This window comes from Cotesia glomerata, linkage group LG6 (genome assembly GCF_020080835.1).
Source record: "Cotesia glomerata isolate CgM1 linkage group LG6, MPM_Cglom_v2.3, whole genome shotgun sequence".
In the NCBI taxonomy this organism is placed as follows: Eukaryota; Metazoa; Arthropoda; class Insecta; order Hymenoptera; family Braconidae; genus Cotesia; species Cotesia glomerata.
This window is the reverse complement of record NC_058163.1, coordinates 19,899,960-19,908,921: the sequence shown is the minus strand read 5'-3', so window position 1 is coordinate 19,908,921 and position 8,962 is coordinate 19,899,960. Positions and strand designations below refer to the sequence as shown.

General features: G+C 31.9%; 1 protein-coding gene across 2 annotated transcripts in view; it reads right to left on the bottom strand.

Moving 5' to 3' along the window:
* Nucleotides 1–1,270: 1,270 nt before the first annotated feature.
* LOC123267418 (TSC22 domain family protein 1) overlaps nt 1,271–8,962 on the bottom strand; it is an 80,381-nt gene continuing 72,689 nt past the window's right edge. Inside the window, exons 5-7 of one of the 2 annotated variants that reach the window (XM_044732038.1) lie at nt 4,268–4,423; nt 3,164–3,518; nt 1,271–2,002 (exon numbers count right to left, since the gene is read on the bottom strand). In XM_044732038.1, the coding sequence (XP_044587973.1) occupies nt 1,591–2,002; nt 3,164–3,518; nt 4,268–4,423 (923 nt within the window). In that variant the 3' untranslated portion in view covers nt 1,271–1,590. The remainder of the gene's footprint in view (nt 2,003–3,163; nt 3,519–4,267; nt 4,424–8,962) is intronic. The other variant, XM_044732037.1, reaches the window with a different exon arrangement.

The window sequence follows — 8,962 nt, the reverse complement described above, 5'->3', positions numbered from 1 at the left end:
AACAAAAAGGCGGATGATGAAAGAACGACTGAGAGAAAGTAAATGAGCTGAAGAAAGAGGAGACGGTGTTCCTCACGGGCACAAACGTCGAATTACGAAACACCTGTTCCACGAAATAACTTCATTGGACTGAGTGCATTCGTACTTAAATTCGTGGTTGTTGGTGAGCCCTTTGGCTTCTGTTATTTTATTCTTATTTTTATTCTTGTTAAAAGCGAGATAGAGTGAGCTATACGTGATTACTCTTAATTCGTCGGCGGAATTCAACTCGGTCTACATAGCACTAAATCCAATACATATTGACCCTCCAGAGACTCGGTTTTTAAACCTTACAAGCTCAGTTGATGGTATGATCCTCGATGGTGCAGCAGATGTGGGTGAATGGGAGGGCCCAGATTTACACTCGATTAGATCTGAGATTACAAAAGTTCTCCGGTGTTGTTATTATTATCCTCTTCTTTGCTCCTTTGGTTAAAAAAGCTTGAGTTATCATCCACGACCTTCCTGCGCAGCATCTTCTTCCCTGTCGCTCGGGCATTCCAGTGTATTATTACTAGAGGCGGTTGATATTACGTGTCTATTAGGTTCCAATGGGTGCTCATTCATGCGTGCCAATTTTAAACAACCTTTGAAAAGTTAAACCGACGTATAACGAGTACGAGGTGTTGTTATTACAAAGCTCTTTGGCTTTTAGAACAATTTTCACATTTTTTTTTAATAACAAGTCTCCGCTGGACTAGTATTATTCATATTACTATCATTACGCGTCTCTAAAGCCAAAGGTCTAAAAAATTTATAAAATAATCAATAAAAAAAATAACAAACAATAATTTTATAATTGCACACAGAGATAAAGTTTTACTTGAATCAAGATTTTTTTTTTCTGTGTAAGGTAAAAGCCCCAATAGATGATCACGTACCAGTATATGATCACTCCATGTATCTGTATATCTATATTCACAAATATAGGTATACAAATACATGGAGTGATCATATACTGGTACATGATCATCTATTGGGGCTTTTACCTTATTTAAAAAAAATTCATACTTTTTTTTAGGCATTAAAGACACGAATTATTTATCCAATCGGTTTCAAACAAAAATTTTAAAACTTCTAACAAAACATTTCATCAGCTAATAAATATTTAAAAAATAAATTTATTTTTGACTGGTGTCTTTTTAACTTTAGCGCGAAATAAAAAAAAAATATTTAATACCAAAAAAACATTTATTTTAATTACAAACCTTTTTGGTATAAAAAATATTTTATAATAAAATACTTGAATCTTTCTAAAGCAATAGACAATTAACAAAATAGCATGATTTTTTGGTATTAAATACGGAATAATTACAATAATTATAAAAACAATAAGCAGCAGCAATAATAAATGTTAAAATTTTCGAGACGACTTGTCAAACAAGTGTTGTCTCCCACAGCCTTGTTGGTTATATTCTTAACATGTTAGTCTTGTTTCTTCTTCTTAACAAAACACATAGATCTAAATGGTCGGTGAGCTGGCTGTCTCCCTACTTAAATGCAATTAATTAGCGTAATCTAACTAGCCCTGCAATTTCTCTGGGAATATAATTAAATGTAGTCGGACGGTGTCGTTGTCTCGGTAATGGCAGCTAACCGGTACGGAGACTCCGTCGTCGTGTTTGCTTGATGACACGTTCCCGTTTGCGTTTGAGTTTGCATGCTCGAGGCGTTTGTATGGAGCGTCACTCCTGAGGACTGCTGGTGGTTGTTTGCCGAGTTTGAACTCAGGTCACTGTAGTACGCGCTGCTGGGCGCGCTCGAGAGAAAGGGCCCGTCTAGGTCCGCGTCGCTTCCCGTGTACGCCGTGTTCTGGTAGGACGGGTTCACCTCGCTTCCAGCTCCCGTTCTCAGGTGGTGATGGTGGTGATGGTGGTGCTGGTGACTCGGGTGCTGGTGACGGCTCAAAGACAACGGCGTTGATGGTCCGTTCTCGTACATCTCGTAGTCTGGTTCTTGTAACCTGGAAGTTTTATTAAATTTATTAAAAATTTTTTCTTGTCAATTTTAATTAAAAAAATTAATTCTTCCAATATTTTCTTGAAGAGTTAGACGCAGCCAGAGGCGTGAAAAAATTAGTTTTTTTAATATTGGCATCTTTGTCGGACCCTGATCTCAAAGTAGTGCTTCACGGTGACCATTATAATTCTTTATTAGTTCATTTAGAATCAATCAAACAAAAAAAAATCACTAGTTTAATAGAAAATATAGTAGATCGGATTTTTTTTTCTATTTTGAGAATTAAGAAAATCACAGTCTCTAACAGTTTACTCACGAATTTTGTCGAAAAAAAGTAATAATTTATTATCAAAAATAAATGAAAATTAAAAAAAAAAAAATCCTTAAATCAAGTACTAGTTTTTTATATTTTTAATAAGAATGAAAAAATGGTAATTATTTATAAGTGGAGTCAACCCATGCTAGTCCGTGTTAAATTTTTTTTTTTTTATCAAATTGATCAATTTTTTTTTAATTGTTCGTTTTTTTATGTACTTTTCAAAAAAAAAAATATATAAAAAAAAAAAAGATAAAATAGAAAATTTATCCAAAAACATGAGAGCCAAAATTTTTTCCAACTTTTAAGGGCAAAAAAGCTATCGAAATCTTTATTTTTTCTTTTCACGACATTTTTTTATCATAAATGCGCCGTAAAAACAAGCATAATCAAAAAAAATTTTGAAAATATTAATTTTTTTCCTAGTTATGGCCCAAAATGGAATTGACCCCACTAGTAAATAATTATCGAAAATATTTTTTTTCAAATCTGTCGAATATTTTCTAAATAAAATTAGTTATCGGCTTTGAAAATATATAATAGAGACTTACGTATTTTAAATTTTAGTCTAAAAAATTTATAACTCAACAACTAATTAAAAATAATTCAAATTATTAAAAAAAAAAAAAATTTACTCACTCCAAAAAAAATTTTTTTCTTTAATTTGTTCTAAACAATACTTCAGTTCAAATTTTGTAAGGTATCTCGGAAAATATTCATTTCATTAACTTAAAATTATCAAGAAATATTTTTGAGCTATAATACTTCAAAACAATGCAACAAATAAATTTTTTTAATCTTGACCTTTTTAATCAAGAATAAATAATTACTACAATTGTAAATAATAACCTTTGATTGTGTCGCCTTTCCTTAAGAGTCCCAGTTTGGCTGTCACCGCTGTACCTACGATGCAGCCTTGCAGCATCAAGTTCATGGTACTCGTCTTCTTCCTCATCACCAGGAGTAGTCGCTCGGCCGCCGTAGGTCGAACTTCCTCTGAGCTGCAGCTGAAGATCGCTGGCGTAACTCGCGGTTTGCGAGTCTAGTTCCGCGTACAAAGCCTCGTCGGTTTGCATGTGAGTGTAATGATTCTCCACAGGAAGATTCATCGCACACCGATGCGGTGGTAAACTCAGGGGGGTTGCTACTACTCCTGCTGCGCCTCCTCCACGTCTAGATCCCAACCAAGACCAGACATTGTGACCTGTTAATTTTAATTTCATCAATTAATAATTGTAATTATTTTTATTAATTTCTGTCAGATAGTTTCAATCATTATTATTAAAATAACGATAATTTGAAAATAAATATTACTTAATCCTTTATTTTGAAAATTTTAATCATAACTTTAATAATGAAAATAATGTCAAAATTAAGGACTGGGCAGGCTTTAACAGTAAATTATTTTTTTACAGATTTAACAATCTTGCGTTTGATAACTGTTAATAATTTAAAGAAATAAATAAGTGATAGTAATAATAATATTGAAATTTTGACCGTTCAAAATTAAAAATAATAAAAGAATATAAAAATTAGTGCACAGAGAGAAAAAATTTCTTTTGAAAAAAATGAGCAATGTTGAGATAAGAAACTAATTTGTTGAAAATTTTCTACAATTTTATTTCTTAGCTGAATTAATCAAAATTTTTATCACCTAAATTTTCTTGTTAAAAAAAAAGTTTCCTAGTTCTGTGAAAAAAAACAATTTTGGATGAAAATTATTTGTCTAAAATTATTTTTTTTTTTTTTCAACAAGAAAGCTACTGTGAGAAAAATTTTGATTTATTCGGCTAAGAAATTGAATTATTGAATATTTCCAAAAAATTAATTTCTTGTCACAGCAATGTCTATTTTTTCAAAAAAAAATTTTTTTCTGTTTATATTAAAAAATATTAACTATAAAATTCTTATAAATATAAAAATTATTATTATTTATTAAAGAAAAATATTTACCTGGAGTTGGCGTGACGTCGTGATAAGGCGGTAATTTATCGAGCTCTAGCGGGGGCCGTTCAGGAATCACGGAAACACCTCCAGCAACTCCGACCGCTCCAGGGCTAACTGGTTCCTGGGGATTCGCGTCTTCAACCCCGACTCCGCAACAACTCGCTGTAAAATAAGTTAATCAATTTATTAAATAAATTTCCCTTCTCAATTTCACAACAGCTTGAACAAATTTCGGTAAATTAAATGGTAAAATCTAATATTCTCATTCAAGTTAATCCCTGATTGCTCATTGCTCATGATCAAATCAAATAGTATAGAGGTAGTTTTATTAATATAAACTAGAGAGGAAATTAGGATGGATTAATTTCAACTTAAGTATGGTGGGTGTGGTACCTCAAATTTCGCTGTCATATTTTAAAACCGTTAAGATCCCTTTACAAATTAACAACAATAATATAATATCAGAATATAATATTCGTTCGCTCAATACAAAACCGAACCCTTTTTTTTTATTCAAGTTGTGAGTATTCCTCAAGTTTACTTGCTAACATCTGAATTTCATTGGAAGTTGAGTCTAGTGGTGGTGTAGTATCACGTTGATATATGAGTGAAACCTCCACTCTGCTCGGGACTGTCAAGTGCCAGGTGAGGGTCTACTCTTCTCTTCTTTTCTCTCAACTCAGTCACCCATCAACTCTCAACTCTGCGTATTTATATATCATATATATTTATTATTATATTATTATATAGCAGTGGATAGGAGTCTATATTTCAGTATACATATCTATACCTACATTTACCCACACAACCGACAACCGCCAGCGAAAAATATAATAAAAATAAAATAATAATATACAAAACATGTGTGAGTTGAATCCTCGAGCATTATGACATGAACTTGTATGTATGAAGGGGCGCCTCCCCAGTACAGTATTTTTTCTCTCGTCTCCAACTTCTCATTGTGCTCCCATCATCGAGCCGTCATGTGAATCGTCCCGGATTGGATTTTGTGGATCTGAGAGACCGACCAGGAATGCAAAAAGAACGTGATTATCAAGAATTTTTTCACTTAATACGCGTTTCACATCTACGTTCTTTTTTTATCGACAACTTCAATGAGAACTTCTTTTTTTTTGTTATTTTAATCTGTACTGGAGAGGAAAGGGGTAGTTTTTCAAAAAATTACTTTTGGAACTTGAGTGTGGTCGATTTTTATGCAATTAAATGTAATTTGTGACAAGTCATGCCCAAAAATATGTCGCTTGTTTTTAGATAAATGAATTTATTAACAGTTGAGAAATTTTTCTATCAGTGGGTGATTTTATTTGTATCTTTTGATAATTTTTCTTGAAAATTTAATGATAATTTAAAATACAACTCAAATTATTAGACAAAATCATAACTTAATTTAATTGTCATGATATTTTCACATATTTCTTTTATTCATTTATCATTTTGAAGAATTTTTTTGTCTTAAATCAACTAATTAAAAGTTACTTAAAGTGAGAAAAAAAAATTTTTATTTTTAAAATTTCCCTGCTTGATTTAAAACAAAAAAATTCTTCAAAATAATTTTTTGAAAAATTAAATCAATAAAATAGTATTCAAAAATATTGTGACATTTAAATCAAGGCTTGATTTTGTCTAATAATTTGAGTTGTAATCTAAACTATTATAAAATTTTGAAAAAAAACTATCAAAAGATATAAATAAAATTACCCACTGATAAAATTTTTTAACTGTTAATAAATAAATTTATTTGGAAACAACTTTTTCATTTATAAAATATAATTAAATATTTTTTAATTATTAATAAATATTCATTAAATCATCTAATGTTAAAAAATCATTTATTAACAGTTAATTATTAATAAAGCTATTAACAACAACAATAAAATTATTGTTAATTAATAATAAAGTTACGCGCCAAAAGCTCTACCAGTTGAGCTATCCGAGACACTGTTCGTAACTACTATTCGGTCACCTAATTAATACATATTAATATATTAATAAAGCTTATTAAATATTAAAAAATTCTTCTAGCAATGCAAATTCAAAGATTTTTAAATGATTTCAAATTCCGAAGAACTGTAACTTCAAGACTTAACCTGACAAGTAACAAATAGCTTTTTTTGTCTTAAAAAAAAATTTCTCAAATAGTTTTAATAAATTTAGTTTACTTCTCACAGACAAATCCTTCTATCAGTTTAACTTAAGTATGAGGATTTAGTTTTTATAAATACAAACTGTAAATTGAAAAGTGGTATATTTTTAAGCACTCTCTTAACATAATGGATAATGGTGAATGTTAAGCCAGATATCCCGGAATAATCGAGTTGACAAAGCGTTGATGGACGTGTTCCTATCCCTACCTAATAAAATGTCATGCAGTCGAAAAACTGAAAACGTCGCTCAGAGTTTATCCCCGTGTGCATGTAATGCATGAGACCGCTCACAATGCGCGCATGTACTTGTCTTCGTATGACATCAACCATCGAGTAGAATATGAGTACACAGAGATGAGGACGGGAAACCTGAGGATCGAGATTGAAGCCTAGACCGAACCATCAGGAAATATAGAGCATTCATACATATACAGTTCTATACACTACAGAGAACATGCATAGACATAGACAGTCTATACTCTACTCGAGGGGTTCGTCATTTACAACCTGAGTTGGACTTGGACGATATAATCCGATTATCCGATCCGTGACGCAATCAGCAGCATCGCCCTCGTGTGCCTGCTCGCTAAGTCTCCTTTACTTATAAAATTCACGCTTCGGTGAATACACTTTGACGTTATATACCTACTAGTTGTAGTTAGAATAAGAATAATAATAATAATAATAATAATAATAATAATAATAATAATAATTATTATTATTATTATTATAAAAAAGAAGAATATGTGAAGAATGGTGGACCGAGACATTGAAATCAAAGCTCAAGTCGTCGTAAAAAATAATTGGATTGAAGGGGAAAGTAAGAACGGGGTAGCTGCTGGCTCAAAAATTTTTGTAGATTATTATATATTTTACTTATTTATTTTTATTAAAAATGTAATATATACTCAGGTAACACTAGATATATCTGTTCTACAAAGATAAAATAAAAATATTTCTAAATATTAATATTAGATAAGAAGTTCAGAAAATATCGCGTTCCAGATGCTATAAGGGCGTATACCGGCAAAAGGTACCGGTGAAAAGCTATAGGGCGTATAAAAATTTTTTTCTCGGGAATTGACGTATTTTTGTCCGAAATGTGCAGAAATGCAGAAAAAAATTTTATACGCCCTTATGGCTTCCGGGATCCACCTCAGATGCCATAAGGACGTATAATAAAAATTCTATTATTTTTTCCAAGTCCAAAAAAAATTTTTCTCCAAACTAAAAATTTTTTTTGGAATAAAAAAAAATATAAATTTTATTATACGCCCTTATGGCATCTGTAACGCGATATATTATGCACATTAATTATGAAAATTAACTTGTTTCAAAAGGAAAAAATTTGGACTAAGATCTTATTAAAAAATTTTATTATTTTAGACATCGAACATAAAAGTTTGAAATTTTTCTGTTTTGCAAGGTTCATTTTCAATTTTTAATGGATTTCAAGAATGTATTGAGTAAGTCTAACAAACCCCTAACATCAATATGATCATTCATAATTTCATAAAAAATATTAAAAATAGCCTTTTTTGGAGCGTCTAAATTAGAATATTGATTTGATTTAATTTTACTAGATATAATGATTTTCTGCTTGATTTAAAACAACAAATCTCCTAAAAAAATTTTGATGGTTCAGTAATTTTTTTTTCTCATGAATCAAGTTATTTTTTTTGTGCATTTCTTCCTAACACATCAACTACCGATCTTAAATCCTTCCATCACAACAAAAATTCTTCCTTGATCTTCTCACAGTAAAAGCTTTTAAGTTTTTAAAATTTCAACACTTTTATGAATTAGAGACTATTAGAAATCGATTGGCCAGTGCTAGGCAGCAGAGCATTAGGGAATAAATTGACTCGATAACGGGAGTGCCGGTGTCGGAGCAGGCGTTGCTTTAAATAAAACAGATAATAACCAGATAAAGTAAGTAATATAATCTAAACGAAGAAATAAAAAAGTGTTGATTAGCATAAATCCTCGACGGGGATAAAAGTATCCGAGGCTGAGTTAAGTTAGAGTTGAGACAGAGCACGCGAGGAGCGTCGGCCGCGCGTGGGGCACGAGAGACAGGAGGTGGAGGTTGCTACGAGTGTCGGATAATTAATTCGGCTGACCCCCGATCTCAATGCTGCTTGGGAGAGCTTCACCACCAGCAACAGCAGGATCACCACCAGCACCAGCACCAGCACCACCAGCAGAAGAAGAAGAAGAAGAGCCAATGCCAGGGTACCTTAGGAAGAACCTCCGTTGAGTCAACGAGAGCTACGTCTCTTAGAGCACTCTTCTTCTTAGATCGTATCAGCACGCTCGATTTCAAATCGGAAAGTTAATTAGACGCGTTTCACTGTTCTCCTTGTCGCACGTCTGCACACTTGTTCCTTTTTTCAACATGTCGTTCGTCTTCTCACTTGTTTCTTCTTTTTCTTCTTCTTCTTCTTCTTCTTCTTCTTCTTTTTCTTCTTCTTCTTATGTTACTCTCGTTGAAGAAAAGAGTAACCCAGGAGTCAAGAGAGTCAAGATTCAACCG